This window comes from Micropterus salmoides, unplaced genomic scaffold (assembly GCF_014851395.1).
Source record: "Micropterus salmoides isolate LMB-PRFRI ecotype aquatic unplaced genomic scaffold, ASM1485139v1 Ms_hic_scaffold_2794, whole genome shotgun sequence".
In the NCBI taxonomy this organism is placed as follows: Eukaryota; Metazoa; Chordata; class Actinopteri; order Centrarchiformes; family Centrarchidae; genus Micropterus; species Micropterus salmoides.
Genome location: NW_024042033.1, coordinates 1 through 20,387, shown reverse-complemented (window position 1 = coordinate 20,387; position 20,387 = coordinate 1). Strand labels below are relative to the sequence as shown.

The window sequence follows — 20,387 nt, the reverse complement described above, 5'->3', positions numbered from 1 at the left end:
GTTTGGTCACTTCCTCTGTCGACTCCGCCGCTCTGACATCACAGCACACACACACACACACACACACACACACACACACAGTTTACAGCCCACCTCCACCTGAGTGACAGCAAGATTCACCAGAAGATATCGATACATCACTGAGCTGAGGATCAATAACTGATCAGTCAGTATCTGTCACACTGAGCGAGTGACCACGGTGCTGTTAGGTGCATCTGTCCGGTGGGATATCTCACCTTTGGTGACCTCTACAGTGACAGCATGAAACAGTAACGTTCAATAGGTTATCATGAACTGATGCGTCACATGACAGATGAGGAGGAGGAGGATGATGATGAAGGTCACTGAGGCAGCTGGGAAATATTTCAGGGAGAGAAGCAGGCTGTCGAGGCGACGACAGATTTACTGAAGAATAAATGTTACCTGTAATATTCTAATGTCAAACACAGTTTAATTAAACTATATACAGTACTTATACCTATTTAACAATATTACATGTGCTTCTGAGTATTACTAGTAATTAGTTAGTACTTCAATGCAAATCACAAATATTTAGTACTACTTAAAAGTATTTTTTTATATTTACATAAGTATATAGAATTGATGTTTTCACAAATACTTTCTAATACTTCTAAATATTTACTACTATTTAGATGAACTTGTGCAAATGTAGTAGTATGATTTGCATTTATACATATTAAGTAGTAGTGATTATTTAAAAAAAAAAAAACTTTACTATTCTACTATTTACATGTCCCTAAAAGTTTATAGTAGAATTTACATTTTTGTATATTTACCTAGAAATATTTGTTAAATATACTACAAATTTTGTAGCATTTACATTGTTATTTGTATTTTGTGGTAATGACACATATTTAAAGTAGTGAACCATGTCATCATTCATCAATCTCCTTTTGTTTCCATGGAGATTCATGTAAACATCTCTGAGCATCTGCACAGAGCAGGGTGTTCTGCATAACACCTCCCCCACAGCTCAACAGCGATACTGCGATCCTGCACTTCAAGCAAGCTGATTGGTTCATTTAAATCTTGTTGGGAGGCGGGTTCAGAAAACAGGTAATAAAAAAGAAACAGCCACATGAAGCCTTCGAGCGAACACCGTGCACATTCGCCTACATGCAGCAGGAGACGCTTCTGTCCACATGTCAGCAAACACGCTGCTGTGAGTCAACGTGTTTCAAAGATGCAGTTCTCTCACATTCAACACATTCGTGTTCTCATCGTACTTCCTGTCTGTAGTCTGCCAGCTGTCGTACAACTCCATGCAGCTGCTGAACAGCACATCTTAAAAAGCTCAGCCTTGATCCAGGGCTTTTAGCCAACTACAGACCTGTATCTAACCTCCAAACTACAGACCTGTATCTAACCTCCAAACTACAGACCTGTAGCTTACCTTCAACTACAGACCTGTATCTAACCTTCAAACTACAGGCCTGTATCTAACCTTCAAACTACAGACCTGTAGCTAACCTCCAAACTACAGACCTGTAGCTAACCTCCAAACTACAGACCTGTAGCTAACCTCCAAACTACAGACCTGTAGCTAACCTCCAAACTACAGACCTGTAGCTAACCTTCAACTACAGACCTGTAGCTAACCTCCAAACTACAGACCTGTAGCTACCCTTCAAACTACAGACCTGTAGCTACCCTTCAAACTACAAACCTGTATTTAACCTTCAAACTACAGACCTGTAGCTTACCTCCAAACTACAGACTTGTAGCTAACCTTCAAACGACAGACCTGTAGCTAACCTCCAAACTACAGACCTGTAGCTAACCTTCAGCTATAGACCTGTATCTAACCTCCAAACTACAGACTTGTAGCTAACCTTCAAACGACAGACCTGTAGCTAACCTCCAAACTACAGACCTGTAGCTAACCTTCAACTATAGACCTGTATCTTACCTCCAAACTACAGACTTGTAGCTAACCTTCAAACTACAGACCTGTAGCTAACCTCCAAACTACAGACCTGTACCTAACCTTCAACTATAGACATGTATCTAAGCTACAAACTACAGACCTGTAACTAACCTTCAGCTATAGACCTGTATCTCTCTAAGATCCTTGAGAAAGCAGTTGCCAAACAGCTGTGTGACTTTCTACATAGCAATAGTTTATTTGAGGATTTTCAGTCAGGATTTAAAGTTCTTCAAAGCACAGAGACAGCACTGGTGAAAATTACTAATGACCTCCTAATTGCATCATATACTATTACAAGACTGCACGCCAAAGTTAGTCACAGAGTTCCACAAGGATCTGTGCTGGGACCAATCCTGTTCACTTTAAATATGCTTCCTTTAGGCAATATTATCAGGAAACACTCACTTCATTGTTATACAGATGATACTCAATTATATCTATCAGTCAAGCCAGATGAAACTAATCAGTTAGCTAAACTCCAAATGTGCCTTCAGGATGTAAAAACTCAATGCCTGTAGTAGTAACACGACTTCTTCCCTCCCCCGTAGTCTTGAGCTTTCCTGTCTCGTTCATGAATATAAGATTAATGAACTTTAAACTGTCAGAAAGATTTGATGATTTCAGATGATGCATGTTAGTAAACTGTAAACTTTGTGTGAAAGTTATATTTAATTCAAGTGAATAAAGAACACATGAGTTGTTTTGACCACAGTGAAGTCTATGAAGCTGCTCACCCTACCCAACATCATTTAAACCAGCAGTCAGAATTACTCAGGTGTTTTTCCTGTTCAGCATTAGTCCATTCCTTTTTCTTATAAACTCGGTGAAGCTTCTGGATTATCTGGGCTCCTAGACTGAAAAGCTATCAGGGACCGGACAGCAGAACACTTTTACAGCTCAGTGCTGATGAGACAGATGAGGTTCTGGTTGTTGCAAAGTATTGGGACACCCCCTCTGCTGCCTGCTCCACTCTGCAAAGCCCTGGTGGTAATATCTGATCACCCCTTGAGGTTTGACTCCATGTTAGGCAGCTAGCCAGTTCACGGGGGTTGCTTTATCTTCTTTCATGTCTTTCTTGGAGGTTCATGTTACAGATAACATTGACAGGAATGAAGGTACGTCTGTTGGGTTCTATGGTTGTAAAATGTTTGGGAACCACTGAACTTGGAGCTGATTCGTTATTACATTATTGAGGAAGTGGCATTTGTTTGAATCCTGAGGTCATGTTTGGGATTTAATGGTAATGTTGTAAACGGATCAACCCGCTGTCACCTGACCTCTCGACTCACCATGCTGCAGCCAGCGGGGTGGGGGGGGATTTAACATAGGGCGGGGCTGCTGGCAGTGTTAGAGTGACGGACGATGTGAGCATGAGTCAGTCAGATGAAGTGTTTATTTCTGACATGATGCAGCGACTTACCGTCCGTCTGCTGCAGGACGACAACAACATGCAAAAACATACAACAGCTGCACGTGGAAGCTCATCTCCTTCATCTGATCTGGATTAAAATTTACGTTTTAAGGCCAAAATAAGCGATTTTATTCAAACAGATACTGAGAAGAACTCTGTTTCTGTGATTCACTAACAGACTTTACATGAGCGGTGATGAAGGAGCTCAGCTTTAACATGTTTAATGTGAAATACTCACACACCAAAACCACAAGAAACGAAAGAACAAAACTCCGGGGAAACGACCACACGAGACAGAAACAAAAGCAGAAAATGTGAAAATTAGTGAGCGCACAAGAAGAAGAAAAGAGGAAACAGCTGACACGTTATGAAGCACACGGACAAAACAGGAAGTTCTTCCCTGGGAAAGTACTGGAAACAAACGACGAATAAAGAAACTCTCAGAATCTCAGAAAAGAGTGACGGAGGCAGCGTACCTCTGGATGCCCTGGAAGGTGCTGCTGGCCATGTCCACGATGCCGCCTGTCGGCCGGGCCACCACGCCTACCAGACCTTTCCCGATGCCCTTAAAGAAACCTGCTGCGCCCTCCTTCTTCGCCCCTGCAGACACATTTCATATCAACATCAGGTACACTCGGACAATCTTCTGCTGAGGTTCTACTGCAATCTGATTGGTGAGTGTTTTAGTTTTTTTAGTTAGCGTTTTTCTTTTAATAATAATGACAGTGTAACTAAACGTTCCACACAAGCCTCTGTACTGTTCATCCAGTCACCACTGATAACCTTTCCTTTATAGAAAGCCTGACATATCTACAGCTCTGATCTTTATTATCCAGACCCCTGAGATCCAGATCGCCGCTAACACGCTGTACAGTTTACTTTCTCTATCAAGTCTTCCCATCATAGTTTACACATTTCTCTGACTTCATTACAGAAAGCAGAGATGACATGAGGGAGGCAGAGATGCAGCCACAAAGGTCCAAGGTGCTGTACAGTTCATGCTCCAGTCTCCCCTTAATCATTAGTACTACTGTAATCTAGTCTGTGTTTGTCTCATTGTCCTAAATCAGGTCTGTAAATACACTTTCAATCAGTTCTACAATAAAACCGAAGGAGGATACTCACCCTCCACAGGTTTGGTGACGATGCCTGTTACTCCACCCATGACTCCCTGCGGAGACACAAACTTGTTACCGACCTTCATCAGCTGACCTTCATCAGCTGACCTTCATCAGCTGGAGTGTCTGTACCTTCAGCAGTCCAACTCCTCCTTTAGCCAGACTCTCTCCGAAGTCTCTAGGCGGTCGGTTCATCTCCTCTCGTCGTTTCTGTTGGTACTCCTTATCCATGGTGATGGCTGCCAGACCTTTACCCACTGACCCCGTGATCCTGGAAACCACCCCTGCAGCGCCACCTGCAGGAGGACACAGTCAGCTGTTCACCACAGGGCTCATCACATTTATCATCAGACTCCAGGAAGGGCTGTCGGACTCGTCAGAATCAGAGCAACCAGACATATCACCACACCATCCTTATTTACCCACAATGCAACTCTCCCAGGTAGAAGCGGCTAATGTAGCCTGGAGCTTGTGAAGGCTTTATACTACTCTAGAACATTTGCAGAACACCTGGAGACACCTGCTGAAGTCCACACTACTCTAAGAAGTGATTTACAATCCAGACAGTCCAAATATTTCATTCATCCAAACATTAAAAGAAGTCTTCTGTCTGAATGTGTGCCGACAGACGTCTCTCCTGTTGGATAAAGGTTTGGTTTCTCAGTTTCTTACCGACAGTGTGACCCAGCAGGCTACGGACTCCGATCACAAAACCTTCAGCGAACTCCTCTGGACCCTGGACTGCCCCTGATGAACACACACAGCAGTCAGCTTTATTAAAGCAGGGCTGATTTCCCGCTACAGGTCCACTCGGCAGTGGCGGGTCTAGACCAGTTTTATCGAGGGGGCCAGGCGGGGCAAGTTGTTTTGTCAGAGGGGCCCATTCAATCCAGGACAAAAGAGACAAAGGCAAAGTTCAAGCTTTCAAAATCTCTTGTTAATTTAATGTTTTAGTATGTTTCAGTAACTTGCAGTTTTTGTTTCAGTAACAGGACATTTTCGGTAAATTACTTCCTGTTAACTTTAGCTCAAGTTAGAGTACATTCTTTGATGCAACACTTCTTTGTAAGGCTTAATGAACAGTAGAAGCTCTAGTGTACTAGACATTCTCGGGATCCCAGTTTGTATTTTGTATCCCACTATAACTTTTCCTGATGTGAAGTGTACACAAAACAAACTACTTGATAGTAGGCCATCATCTGTGCATTATGGAGGGGGATACATATATTTGCATATCCAGCCTGGTAGGACCAGTAGGCTACTGTTATCGCTTTTTGTGTATGAGAAGTTCTGTTTAAATGCATTATTAATTTGTTATGATACTAATTTACTCTTTAAGGAGGGGGACTCAGAACAATTTCCAGCAATATCCAAATGCTGCCCATGCAATGGAAACGTGGATTACAAGGACAAAATCTACAATGCTGCATTCAGTTTAATGCACATTTCGAGTCCAGTAGATGCAACGTTGAGGCGAGCGACGTGTTAAACTGATTCCAGTGATCTAGATTTTACAGTATCGATGGCGTAGATATTTGTAGGAGCAGCTTACTTGAAAAAGTTGACAGTCTGTCAGGATCCAGCTTCCAAACAGTAAAACTGACGACTGAGTGATCGACTGCGTGGTCAGTTAGAACATCGCCAGACTATCACAAAATAACGGTTTGCTTTACGAGGGAAACTGAAACTGCTCGTTTTGTTTAGACATTCTCAGTTCAGTGCAGTGAATAATACGAAGTTCAATAACGCGTAACGTTAACGTTAAAAGCGTTCTTATAATCCATGTGCTAGCTCGCTTTGCAAAAACCTTGTTGATAAAACAAAATTAAAACGACAGATGAAACAATCCACATGTTATATTTTTCATTAACTTTCCTGAAGTCGAAGGTCCGCCTTCACCGTTGGGGGAACACTTTCTATCGGGGTTAACTCCCTTTGCACGACACCGGACAGTGGCGGTGTAACGTCCTAAAGGATCCAACTAGTTGAGACACATTTGTTCCGTATCTTACTTTGATAATTGTTGACTTTTCGTTCAGAGGGGCCATGGGGGGTCCAAGGTCTGTGTTACAGGGGCACTCGGCCACAGCCACTCGGCTCCTACAAACCGTGACCTGAACCAGTCTGAAGCCCAGATTTAGACGTGTGGTCCATTTTCACCAGTCAACCTCTCAGAGGTTCAGTAAAATCTGCTGCCTTCCCTTCGACACGCAGACGAGCAGCCGGTCTCTTTGCCGTCTGACGCTCGGCAGCCGTCAGAGCTGATAGGCTGTTACTTATGACGTGTAACCAATCAGATGTTGTGGGCGGGACCCAGAGTGAGACTACAGACAGAGAGGTGGCTACATCAGAACCAGAGTAGCACATTTTAAGATGATGCGTGAGTTCTGTGATCAGTTGCAGTCGAGTCTTTTCGGCCTTTCTCTGCATCACCGTTTACTCATTACTTTAAAAAGGGGGCGTCCGTACGGATCGTGGATCACCTACAATCCGTTACACCACCAGTCAAATTCGCAGGTTACAGTTCACCAAAGTTAAACTCACAGCAGAACTTTCCCATAGATTCACTTTACCTCCTTGGGCAGACGGTCTGATGGCAGATGCATCAGAATGAGCCGACGTCATCGTTTTAAAGCCGGCGTTTCTTGTGCAGGTCTGGGCTTAAGAACTCGTTTCCATGCTGTGTTGAAAATGTTTTGTAAGTCATGTGTGTGCGTGTGTGTGTTACCTGGAAAGGTTCGTAGAAGAAGGCCTCCACTCCCTCAGACAGACCTCGGATCAGTCCAAACGGGTTTCCCAGGACGTCCAGACCCAGAACCAGAACATACATCTGCTTCAGGAACTGCAGCCAGAAACAACATCATGTTCTTCCATCAGAGGTTCACAAACTTTAATCAGGTCAACTGTTCATTCAGTGATGGACCATCACTTTTAGAAGCAGGAAGAGGAAGTGTGTTTCTTGATGACTGATTTTAGATCTTAACAATCATCTCAGAGGAAGCTCTGAAAGCTTGTAGACCACACTAAACCTTATATGTAGAAGAGAATGGTATTAAAAACACATGGCAGATGCAACAAACATCCACCAACTCACATGGAGGGAATTCTGTTCAGATATTTCTGTCAGAGAATAATAATATGTTTTGGGAAATGGTGTGCAAAGTTACTGCATGCAGAGGAACTGAGAGAGGCAGCGCCTGCAACACCGGACTGATATGTAAAAATCTTTATGGTACTCAGACTACAAGAAGGACAACTGGAAGAGAACGGGAAAAACATTTCACAAGACTCAAAAAGGCAACAGCAGGACGGAGCAGTGAATAAATCCACATCACCGTGTGTTTTCCAAACCCAGAAACTGAGACCACTCAAACATCAGAAGAGTAATGTAGTTTACACAGTCCACCACTGCACCATTAAAGACCAGGACCCGACTCATGAGGGAGGAAGCAGTGAGGAAGACTTTGGGTGAACGGGTTCAGGGTTACGATGACAAACAGAGGCTGCAGTGTTACCTGCTCACTGTAGTGCCGGACCACCGCCCACATCAGCTTCTCTCTGCTGTAAAACTGGTACTTCACCTCGAAGAAGGCCAGTCTGAGGACACCAAACACAAAACGCAGATTCAACTCCACATCACACCAGAGAGGACAACTTTTGTTTTGACAGGGCCAAACAACACGTTTCCTCTTCCTAAAAATGTGGTTTGATGAACTCTCACAGAGTAAGAAATGTTTCTGTTATCTGAGCATGGATGCGTCTAATGTTGCATTCAACTGACAGAGGAGCATCACGGCCCAGAATGCATCTCTCTAAAACAAAAACACTGAACAGCAGGAAGTGTCTCACTTGAAAATGAGGTCATCAACGTCGGTCAGCGTGGCACCGATACTTTTTAACAGCAGGTTAAGAGACTCAACGGACACTGTCCCCTGAGACGAGTTCCCACCGCTGGAGCCCAGAGACAGACTGAGATGAAGCTGAAACATAAAATATAAAAACATAGGATTAAGGACAGGTTGGACGCAGAGGATGAAGGACAGGTTGGATGAAGGACAGGTTGGACGCAGAGGATGAAGGACAGATTGGATGAAGGACAGATTGGACGCAGAGGATGAAGGACAGGTTGGATGAAGGACAGGTTGGACGCAGAGGATGAAGGACAGGTTGGATGATGGACAGGTTGGATGAAGGACAGGTTGGATTAAGGACAGGTTGGATTAAGGACAGGTTGGACGCAGAGGATGAAGGACAGGTTGGACGCAGAGGATGAAGGACAGGTTGGACGCAGAGGATGAAGGACAGGTTGGATGAAGGACAGATTGGACGCAGAGGATGAAGGACAGGTTGGATGAAGGACAGGTTGGATGAAGGACAGGTTGGGCGCAGAGGATGAAGGACAGATTGGATGAAGGACAGGTTGGAAACAGAGGATGAAGGACAGGTTGGATGAAGGACAGGTTGGATGAAGGACAGGTTGGACGCAGAGGATGAAGGACAGGTTGGAAACAGAGGATGAAGGACAGGTTGGATGAAGGACAGGTTGGACGCAGAGGATGAAGGACAGGTTGGATGGTGGACAGGTTGGATGAAGGACAGGTTGGAAACAGAGGATGAAGGACATATTGGATAAAGGACAGATTGGATGAAGTACATGTTGGATGAAGGACAGGTTGGATGAAGGACATGTTGGACGCAGAGGATGAAGGACAGGTTGGATGAAGGACATATTGGATAAAGGACAGATTGGACACAGAGGATGAAGGACAGGTTGGACGCAGAGGATGAAGGACAGGTTGGACGCAGAGGATGAAGGACAGGTTGGATGAAGGACAGGTTGGAAACAGAGGATGAAGGACAGGTTGGATGAAGGACAGGTTGGACGCAGAGGATGAAGGACAGGTTGGAAACAGAGGATGAAGGACAGGTTGGATGGTGGACAGGTTGGACGCAGAGGATGAAGGACAGGTTGGATGGTGGACAGGTTGGATGAAGGACAGGTTGGAAACAGAGGATGAAGGACATATTGGATAAAGGACAGATTGGATGAAGTACATGTTGGATGAAGGACAGGTTGGATGAAGGACAGGTTGGACGCAGAGGATGAAGGACAGGTTGGATGAAGGACAGGTTGGATGAAGGACAGGTTGGATGAAGGACATGTTGGACGCAGAGGATGAAGGACAGGTTGGATGAAGGACAGGTTGGATGAAGAACATATTGGATAAAGGACAGATTGGACACAGAGGATGAAGGACAGGTTGGATGAAGGACAGGTTGGACGCAGAGGATGAAGGACAGGTTGGATGAAGGACAGGTTGGACGCAGAGGATGAAGGACAAGTTGGATGAAGGACAGGTTGGACGCAGAGGATGAAGGACAGGTTGGATGAAGGACAGGTTGGAAACAGAGGATGAAGGACAGGTTGGAGGAAGGACAGGTTGGACGCAGAGGATGAAGGACAGGTTGGATGAAGGACAGGTTGGATGATGGACAGGTTGGATGAAGGACAGACTGGACGCAGAGTGAAAAGTTTTAAGAAGGTGAGGAAGAAGACGTGTTCTCACCTTAATGGGGGAGATGTGGAAATGTTCGAAGAAGCTGAGTCCTGAAGCGTCGGTGAGCGACACCTCCGTCAGCTCGGACTGCAGCAGCTGCAGATCTCTCTCTAACAGGCGAGACTGAAACAAAAAGACGTGTTAGCCCTCTGTGTGCAGGTCACCTGTCAGAGATTGAACCATCAACCTGCTGCTTTGCTCTACCTTCTGTCTGTCGGCCTGGGGGTCAGCGGCAGGTGTGAACACAGCCACGATGGCTTCCAGGAAACCCTGATCGATTTTCACCGCCATCTCTTGAACCAGAGCCATGAAGTATCTGAAGTACAAACAAACAAGCATTCATCACAGTTCCAGACTGAAACATTGTGACACTCGTGCAAAGAAAACAGATCCTGGTGCAGTTGAACCAGCTGTCCATCAGGACACACTTGTCAGCCGGTGTGGATCTCAGAGACCACATTTACACAGAGTCACTGAAACCTGGGAAGAACCTGAAAGTTATACGATAGAACCATCCCGAAACAGACTGAATCTGCACCTGATCTCCACCTGGTGGTGGATTGGATCAGGACACGTAAACCCAAACATGTGATGCGGCTGAATCTGTCTGAGGATCCCCCCCATACCGTGGAATTGCATCCCAGGGGAGGCAGGGGATGTGGGTCTGAGTGGGTCATGTTGAGGCGGCCGTTTTGAGTTGTGGTCAGAACATCGTCCGGTGCCTGACATGGTGCCGACACCAGTGATGTGGATGCCATCAAACTGAGTCCTTTCAGGTCCAGTCGGCCAAAGAGACTTCTGAAGGCAGCTTCTGTGGTCGCTGAAGGAAAAGCTTGAGCAGGCTGTGGAGAAAGTCCAGACTGTTTTGAGCAGGGAGGGGAACTGCTGACCTGAACTCACTTGTCCTCCCCTAGAGGAGGCAGGCACAGGTGGGAGGACTGGGTGAGATTCACCCTGAGAAGGTTTAGAGCCTGGGCACTGTCTCGTTGATGCCTCTTCAGGACTGGCAGGTGTAAGGATCGAGGGCATCCTATGCTGTACCCTAAGCTCTTTCAGGAACATTTATGATTTTGGGTTCTATAAATCTGATTAAATAACTAGACCGGCAGAACTGGATGGTGGTTCACATGTTTAATAAAAGGGGGACCAGAGGGCGAGCTCCAACCATCAGGATATCATTCTGTTCTGCCTCCCTGGGACAGCTTCCGTTGAACCTCTCAGGAGAACTGACTTGGATTCTGTCCTGGTCCTGGATCAGTAGACCAGCAGTTTACTCTGGCAGGGATCCTAGAGGAGCTACGGGAGTTTGTCAATCCAGTCTACATGTGTTCTGTGGAGAAGACTCAAGGCAACGTCCCCCGGGGTGTTTTGTGGGGGGATGTCAGACCCATTCTCAGTGATGGACTCCACATGGTTCTGTCACAGAACCTGATGAACAGACTGAACTCCTGAACTGAAGGTTAATTCGAGGTTTGGAGAGTGCCGGTGTGGTGACCTCTGTTTTATATCCCTGCTCTTTGCAGATGATGTGGTTCTGTTGATTTAATCAGACTCTGACCTCCAGTGAGACCTGGAACAGTGTGAAGCAGCAGGATGAGAGTCAGAACCCCGGTCTGAGGTACAATCAACTCTAAACAGCTGATGGTTCCCTTCAGGTTGAAGTGAGCCACAGCCCCAAGTGAAGGAGCCCAACTACATGGTACATGTTAAAGCACTGTCTTGATTATAACCTGCCCCGGGACTATGGATCAGCCAACATTTACATTGATGGTGTTGTACTGGACTGTGGTGGTGCAGAGGTAGCTGAGCCCGAAGGTGGACTTCTGGTCGTGACTGAAACAATGAGATCGATAGATACATGCAGCTGAAATGAGTTTCCTTGGTGGGTTGTCCGGGCTCAGAAGTCAGCTGATGTGGTTCAGCATCTGATCTTGAATGCTTTCTGAACTCCATGTGGAGGTTTTTCAGTCCACCTGGGAGGAGACCCTGGGGCAAACCAGAACACACGGCATTGATTCCATATCCCATCAGACCTTGGATCACCTCACGATCCTCCAGGAGGAGCTGGAGGAGGTGGCTGTGCAGAAGGACGTATGGACTAACTGATTTAAACCGGACCTTTAACTGGTGCACCTGCACCAGTTAACGGATCCACCAGCACTAAACCGCTCCTTTAACTGGTCCACCTGCACTAATTAACGGATCCACCTGCACTAAACCGCTCCTTTAACTGGTCCACCTGCTCTAATTAACGGATCCACCTGCAATAAAACCGCTCCTTTAACTGGTCCACCTGCTCTAATTAACGGATCCACGTGAACTAAACCTTTTTTCAGGTTCACTTGCACTAAACTGGTCTTTTAACAGGTCTACCTGCACCGGTTTAGCCTCTGGTTGTTACTCACTTGAACTGCATGACACTGCTGTACTGGTTGAACCTGGTGATGATGGACACGTCGATGAACGGCTTCGGCTCTGTGGAGGCAGAGCTCAGAGTTAACAGAGAAAAGACGACAGGTTAACGCGTCACGTTAAAGAAGTAGAAGCAAGTAAATAAGATGAACCACCTGAGTCCAGAGCGATGGACTTCGGAGGAGGAACAGGGTGGAAGACGATGGGGAAAATGGCACCTGGCAGCTGGTTATCCACCTGCATACAGAAACCACGTCAGGCAGGTGTGCAGGTGTGCATGTGTGCACGTGTAAGTGTAGGTGCGTGTGTGTTTACCTGCAGCCAGTGCAGCTGGGCCCTCAGACTACGCTGATGCAGTGACTGTTTGTACTCCACCTGGATCCCAGACAGGAAGTTCCTCCTCACCTGGCAGGAAAACGGCTGACGCATCATCATGGTCACACCACTGAGGTTCACCTGACGACCAGTGACATCACACACTCTGACTCAGCTCATTGGACAAACGACTGAAATCTGGTAGTTACTAAAAAAATACACTCAAAATGTGTGTGTGTGGGGAGGGTCAGGATTCAGTCTGTGGGGGGTCTGGATGTCAGGATTCAGTCTGTGGGGGGTCTGGATGTCAGGATTCAGTCTGTGGGGGGTCTGGATGTCAGGATTCAGTCTGTGGGGGGTCTGGATGTCAGGATTCAGTCTGTGGGGGTCTGGATGTCAGGCCTCAGTCGGTGGGAGGTCTGGATGTCAGGCCTCAGTCGGTGGGAGGTCTGGATGTCAGGCCTCAGTCTGTGGGAGGTCTGGATGTCAGGCCTCAGTCTGTGGGAGGTCTGGATGTCAGGCCTCAGTCTGTGGGAGGTCTGGATGTCAGGCCTCAGTCTGTGGGAGGTCTGGATGTCAGGCCTCAGTCTGTGGGAGGTCTGGATGTCAGGCCTCAGTCTGTGGGAGGTCTGGATGTCAGGCCTCAGTCTGTGGGAGGTCTGGATGTCAGGCCTCAGTCTGTGGGAGGTCTGGATGTCAGGCCTCAGTCTGTGGGGGTCTGGATGTCAGGCCTCAGTCTGTGGGGGTCTGGATGTCAGGCCTCAGTCGGCGGGGTCTGGAAGTCAAGGTTCAGTCTGTGGGTTTGTGTGTTAGCCTCTGACCTCCAGGTTGGTCTGCAGTTTGACCCAGCCCCCCTCGGTCTTCCCGCTCAGCTGACGCTGGTATGTTTCCTCCAGCAGGATGATGTTTTTCTGATTGAACGGCTTCCAGCGATTCTTTGGCTTCATCTCCCAAACCACACCTGAGCTATAACACACAGACACACCTGAGCTGGAACACACTGTAACACTCCCCACCTGTGTGTAGTCAAACCTCACGGCCCTTCACCTGTGTTTACCTGGTGATGCCGATGTAAGCGATCTCCTTCCGGCTGCTGTTGTTGATCAGGGACAGTCCCAGGTTCTGTAGCGACACCTTTACTTCTTGCTGGAACTGTTCCAGCTCCTCGGCCTGCCGAGCTTTTGTCACCACGGCGACGTCCTCGGTGAACAGCAGTACCCGCTGGCGTCCGTCCAGAAAGGAAACCCAGTGGATCTGACTCAAGTTGTCGTAGGAGAACTGACCCACCTCATCCTGAACCAAAGACCAGACACAGACTGTCAGAGTGTGATTCTGGGCTTGATTTATTGGCTTTGTGAGGAACCAGCACCAAGAGCCCTGTCACAGTTTCTAAACCATCTAAACCAGGGGTCAGCAAATAAGTCTTACATCGGGCCACATTTTTTTCAAGCCGTTACATGTTGGGCCAGAACGTTATTTCAGCCAAATTATTTTTCACACCCTTATGTGCACGTTTAGCTCAGTGGGCAGACGATGGACAGGTTGGACGTTGGAGGAGTGATCGATTGATTAGCCTACAAGGACACTTTTTCACATGCTTGCAATAAAGCATGTGCTGCAGTGCGTCCTGCTGTTTGATCCGCATTCATAACCCTGTGGACACTAATTTTCATTTCCCTGAGGAAGTTCAGGGGAATCCAATCACACGTTTACGGCGGCTTTTTCAGAGTAAGTCAAGCTGGCTAGAGACTCTTTCGAATGTCCTTCAGAACTTGTCAAAGTAAAAGCTCTCAATAAACTCTGCTAAAAAACGTTCTCTTGCTGTTATTTTTTACGCACAATAACTTAAATGGAAGAGTAACTGGTGCTGTCATGATCTGTTTCAGCATCACCCGCTATCAATTTAATTATTTATTTTTCTGCTATGAAAACAATCTGGCTGCGGGCCAGATATTATTGCTGGTGGGCCAGTTTGGGCCCGCGGGCCGCCTATTGCCAACCACTGATCTAAACCATCTACTCGAGTCCTCCCTGATGTACCTTGTGGCTCTGGCAGGTCCGTCTGACCGGGCTCCCACTCACACAGATTTCCCGCAGGCTCATGAACCTCAGATCAAACTGTCAAACTCTGCAGTGCTGATCCAACATGGATCAAGGTTCTGCATATCTCAGTGCTGTTCAGCTGTAATGTGAGAACCGTTATTTTCCTGCTCGCTCAGTGTTACGTCACACGTTACGTTCTTGCATTGGATAGGCCTACATTTTGGTCTGCGCCCGTTGAGAACACCTTTTTCCACAGTCAGCAGACACAGAGCAACATGATCTTCCCTTCCACAGAGTCACTAATTACTTGAGGGGTTCCTCAGGGTACTGCTCTTGGTCCTTTACGTTTTTGATAGGTTAAAGCTGCCTTAATGCATTTCTTTTGCCACTTGAGGCAGCAGAACAACCTGAACCTTTCTCCGTGGAATAGAACAAGTTTTCAGTTTGTCTGACCAATAGAAGAACAGTGCCACACAGAACCCCCCCCCAGAACATCTGTACCACAATGACCAAGCAAAACTGAGAAGTGCAAATCAAAAAACAGGCAATAGTGTCAGACCTTCAGCAGGTCCAGCTCTCCAGAATGTCCCCCGGAGCTCCAGCTGAGCGTTCGGGCGCTGGCTGGGTCGTCCCACGCAAAGCGTCGGGCTTCGTTGGGTTGTAGCTGGTGATCCATCGCTGAGCCGCTTAGAAAGGAAAAGAGAGAGGGTGGTTACCTTTCCATGAAATCGCCCAAAAATCCTAAGCAAATGAATCAACACTTGTTTCTTAATATCTTAAAGAGTGTGTGACCTGATGACATCATTAATGACATCAGCAGTAACACATCAGGACGTTTGTAGCTGCTTCCTCCTCAGATCACTGAGTACTCTGTGTGGGTGTTACGGCTGTTTATGTTCCTCTGTGCAGTTTGTCCTCTAGCTTGTAATATTAAAATGTGAATTTGACAGCAGCAACTTAAAGACAGATGATGACACCATTAATAATAGTGCCAATATTTTTGGTCGCATCACGTATCACGTATTTTACCTGACCTTTCCACGATGTGTTAGCACGTGTGTTAAAAGAGCTGGGACCTCTCCGCCTTTGTGTACCTCCATGAGCGAGAGATGCACTGTCAGGGTCCTAGGGGGTTTCAGCAGAAAGCTACCCACCCTGGATAAGGGAGAAAAGGGCCCCTCCTGGAGCCAGGCCTGGGCAGGGAGCTTGCTATCAAGCTCCCTGCTGGGCCTACACCCACGGGACCCAGCCTACACCCACGGGACCCGGCCTACACCCACGGGACCCGAGCTGTGAAACTCAAGGGATGAGAAACGTGTGTGTGTTTTGACCTCTGACCTTTGCCGGTAGCTGATGGTGACCCAGGGCGTGTGGTTGACCAGGAGGGCCGGAGCTGCTCCGTCATAGTAATCGCTGAAGCTGATGATGGTGGCGAGATCGGAGATGTTGACATCCACGATGATCCCACCGCACTGAAAACACACACACACACCTGAAACGTACTCAACTCTCAGAGTAAAATCAGCTCATGTGATTGGTCCAGCAGAGACACTCACCATGTCGAGGCTCAGCACGGTGCCGTTGTCCTGTCGGTTAAAGAAGAAGTACTTGGAGGTGGATTCAGATCCGACCACACGGACACACAACTTCCCCGAAGTGTTCTCCGGCCACAGAGGGAGGCACTGCAACACAACAAGTATGAACAACACTCTCAGGCTGCTACTGTACTTGGTGCTGACGTGCTCCCACAAATAAACCAGAATCTTAGAGCAACAATGGTCAAAACCTGGTCCTCACTACGTCTCTTTATCAGTTACCTCGACACATGATGCCCTACCTGGTTATCAGAGTAACAGAAACACACACATAAGAGAAAAGACGTCTCCATCGAGAGCTGTGACATCGAGGTCGGATCAGATTTAGATCTAACCTCAAAAGATTCAAGTGGATCCAGAATCTGAAAGACGACTGATTCAAAAACAAGTTCACTAACAACACAGTCTGAAGCTGTCTGACTGGACGTGCTCACTGCAGTGCTCTCTGGGAGTTGTAGTTGTCTGATGCTGACTGTCTGTGAACAGGATCCATATTCACCTCTGTGGTGGCGATGTAGTGCCACCTGGTGGAGGTCTGGCTGGTCACTTCTCCCACCTCCAGCTCATAGGACGTCTTGTTGACCAGAGTGTAGAATGGACTCATGGTGACGATCCTGGTCAGGTTAAAACTGCTCATCTGGATACTGACGCCCACCTGGACACATACAAACAGTCTAACTAGTGCTGCAAGAAATATTTCTTTTATCAATCTGTCGATTATGTCCTCAAGTCATCTGTTACACGTTTGGTCTATGAGATCCATCACGAAACCCAGCTTGATTTATATCCAGTACTGCAAAGACAGAAGATCACAGAGGGCTAAAAATCCATGACTCTTCTCACAGCCGTCGCCTTAGCTTCCTGCTGGTGATGAACTGGTAATGGTTTCAGCTTCTCCTGGCCTCTTCTAATCTGATGTGATCAGTTCTGGAGTTTTTTTTTTTTTTTTTAATAGTATCACACACTCTTCATCAGCAGCTCACTTTTCATGGAACTGTAGGCGTTCACCACCAACAGTCTGCGGATGAAGACTGTGTGATCCGGGTCGAAAGCTGAACGAACAGGCGAGTAAATGGACCTCAGCTAATGTGATCTGACTAATCTGATTTAATCTGATGGACAGCACAACAACACAAACCTCTGCACTGCACAGAGACACCGAGTAAGGTTTTAGTTACCAGGAAGTCCATGTTGTTAGCCGGACAGCGAACGCAGCCGTAACTTCCCACGGTGTCCAGAGAGAAACCTTCAGACCAGGAGCTGGTGGACACACACAACTGGAGCTGCAACGAACCACACACACGCGTCAGAACAACACACCGACTACTGCTGTCAAAATAACCCCGCAGTGAACAGGATGCTGACGCTAACCTCGCTGCATGGTGATGGTACACATCATGGCCGGGTTTGTTTTTACTCTTTAGGTACAGGTAGAGGCACAAAATTTGGGTCAAACCACAGACGGTATTAAACATGGACGTAGTGAGAAGTGTGTTTTACAGCAGGCATTTAAAAGGGGAATCTATGGGGATCCGCTCGCCAGCCTCAAGTGGCCATTCAAGGAACTGCAGGTAGGATGTGACCTGGGTTTGTCTGGTCATTCAAATCTAACGCGTTTCTTCTCTAGAGAGCAGGAAATGGATGGAGATCTAGCTGATGGTTGCAGGGGTGACTATTATCGGATGGACGTTGCCTCAGCCACAGATATTTGCCTCTGTAGACTCGATGTGGGAACTCTGAATCTGTCCAAGTGTCTTTCTCACCTTGTTCTTGCTGAAGAGGTTCTTTTTCCTGAAAGAGAACAGGAAGATGTCTCGGCAGTCGGCCGGGTGTTTGAAGCTGACGTCCTCTGCTCTGTACTGCAGCACTCGAGAAGTTTTGTTGATGATCCAGTACGGGCTGAAGAGTGACAGCAGCAGGCGGCTCGCCGTCCTCGTCACGTGAACGCTCACATCCACCGTCACGTTGGTGTCCGAGTCACACGTGAGACACACGGCAAAGAACTCCGGCATTTCCTGTTCGACACGAAGATGTCCGTGCCAGTCGCGGCCCTGATACCTCATCAGCACCAACGACATGATCTCACCTGAGACACGAGCGTTCAGGAGGTCCGACGTGCTTCCTTCCTGAAGCTCGTAAGTGTCTGCTGAGTTCTGAGGAGGGAGAGACCAGATCAGACCAGATCAGATCAAAGCAGATTCAGATCTAACTGAACCTAATCAATCATCGTGCTTTGATTATCTGTTGTTGACTCTCTTCTGCTTCTTTCTGTGTACCTCCATCAAGTAGCGGACGGTGTAGGGCAGCAGGTTGCGTAGCGTGGCCACAGGGTGGAGGTGGATGACGTAGGCGGGGTACCAGTCTTCCTCTCCGTGGCTGGCGATGTGTCGCAGGTCGTCGGGGACAGCCAGCGTGCTGACCATCAGCGGCAGCAGGCTGCTGTCGGCCGCCGGACACTGCAGCACCGAACGCACCTCCGAGCTGCGGTGCACCTGCTCCTTCCACGCCACGCAGGTGGAGGACGGACCGTACTGAGCCTCCAGACGACCCGCCGGACGTACAAACAGCTGACATCTGGAAGGGAGGAGGGTAAAGTTTTGTGACTACACGGTCAACATCTACTGCACCCCTGGCGCCAGAGGAACTACACACCGTCAGCAATTCAGTCAAACAGCCAATCTGCCGGTTCAACTAAAACTAAATCCACCTGAAAGAGACCTCTCGCTCTTGTTCGCTCTCTTTTTAAGAAGCAATCACGAAGCTGACGCCTACCTTTGCCCATGCTGTCTGGATAATATAACAGCTGTTCTTTTTTACTCTGGTGTGTAAACAGACGTAATGTTTAGCGCAGTAGAGAGCGTCTATGTGAACATGAAAAAAAATGAAACTACAGAGATGGAAAGTGACACCACGCTCACGGTGCGGCGTGTTCCCTTGTTGCCCTGAGCAAGGCAGCGCGATGGTACCTGTATGTTTCTAAGGCGATGTGAAACTCTTTCTCAGGTTCGGCCTGTCCGACGCTCTGCAGGCTCCTGGACTTTGGACAGTACATCAGGATGGTGAACGGCACAGAGAAGTGATTCTTTATCTGAAAACACAAACAGAGACAAAAAATGAACCTGTTGCCGGTTCAGCAACAACATATTAGACTTTCAGAGAACTATGTTTGGGATTCGGACCTGCAGCGGCGAACGGACAGTGATGACCTTGTTGCCCTCTGCAGCGTCGATCTGCAGCAGCACAGAGACCGCCTCCGGTATCAACGGACTACGGATGTTGTAGAGACGTCGACCCGGTTTGTCTACAGCGATGTTGGAGATCTCGCTGTATCCGGAGGGAACTGTGGGTTCAGAGACACGTTAGCCAATTTGAATCTTTATTCTCACACAGTTATACAGATTCATAGATAAATAAAACTGCTACTATCCAAATGTCCTGCTAGACTGTGGTTCTGATGTTTAGAGCACCTCCAACAACATCACTGTGGCTAATGGTATCCGTCTATTATTATCTAAGCGTTAGCTCCTTTTCTCTGGAAGAACCTTCCTGCTGAATCCTGCTGCATGAGACCGTCTGACTCTGCTGAGGCCTTTAAATCTCAGCTGAAACCTTTTTGCTTTAGTCAGTACTTCCTTATATACACGCAGCAGGTAAAATATGTTGCAGAAAGAGACTGTAGTGAAGGGGAAGCGTTCTGACCGATGGTGAGGTGGAACAGGCAGCTCTCTTGCCGCTGCAGAGCTGACAGTTTGCCCCGTGATGACGGCTCGAACACAGAGTACTCCAGGTCCATGCTCTGATCCACGGACAGCTCATGTATCCGTCCCTGCGCTGATGACCCCACCGGCCTCAGGTTGCTGCTGTGCTGCACGATGAGAGGAATCCCAAGAGAGTTTCTGATGGTGAAGGGGGCTTTCTCTTTCAAAGAGGAGTCGAAGGTGGAGGCTGTGCCCTCTGAGAACACCTGATCAAAACAAGGGCAAATGA

General features: G+C 47.5%; 1 protein-coding gene across 1 annotated transcript; it reads right to left on the bottom strand.

Moving 5' to 3' along the window:
• Nucleotides 1-4: 4 nt before the first annotated feature.
• Nucleotides 5-20,360, bottom strand: LOC119881903 (vacuolar protein sorting-associated protein 13C-like; the record flags this gene model as incomplete). Its single annotated transcript, XM_038691977.1, has 25 exons — nucleotides 20,100-20,360; nucleotides 19,580-19,740; nucleotides 19,367-19,488; nucleotides 18,677-18,974; nucleotides 18,164-18,553; nucleotides 17,579-17,683; nucleotides 16,900-17,055; nucleotides 16,362-16,487; nucleotides 16,144-16,277; nucleotides 15,365-15,491; nucleotides 13,820-14,055; nucleotides 13,584-13,728; nucleotides 12,763-12,903; nucleotides 12,603-12,684; nucleotides 12,441-12,510; nucleotides 10,240-10,351; nucleotides 10,045-10,158; nucleotides 8,327-8,457; nucleotides 7,993-8,074; nucleotides 7,207-7,319; nucleotides 5,150-5,226; nucleotides 4,610-4,773; nucleotides 4,485-4,530; nucleotides 3,836-3,959; nucleotides 5-32 (listed from the first exon to the last, which is right to left on the bottom strand). Coding segments are annotated over exons 1-25 (3,378 nt in total), but the record flags the coding sequence as incomplete, so codon positions are not given.
• Nucleotides 20,361-20,387: the final 27 nt, after the last annotated feature.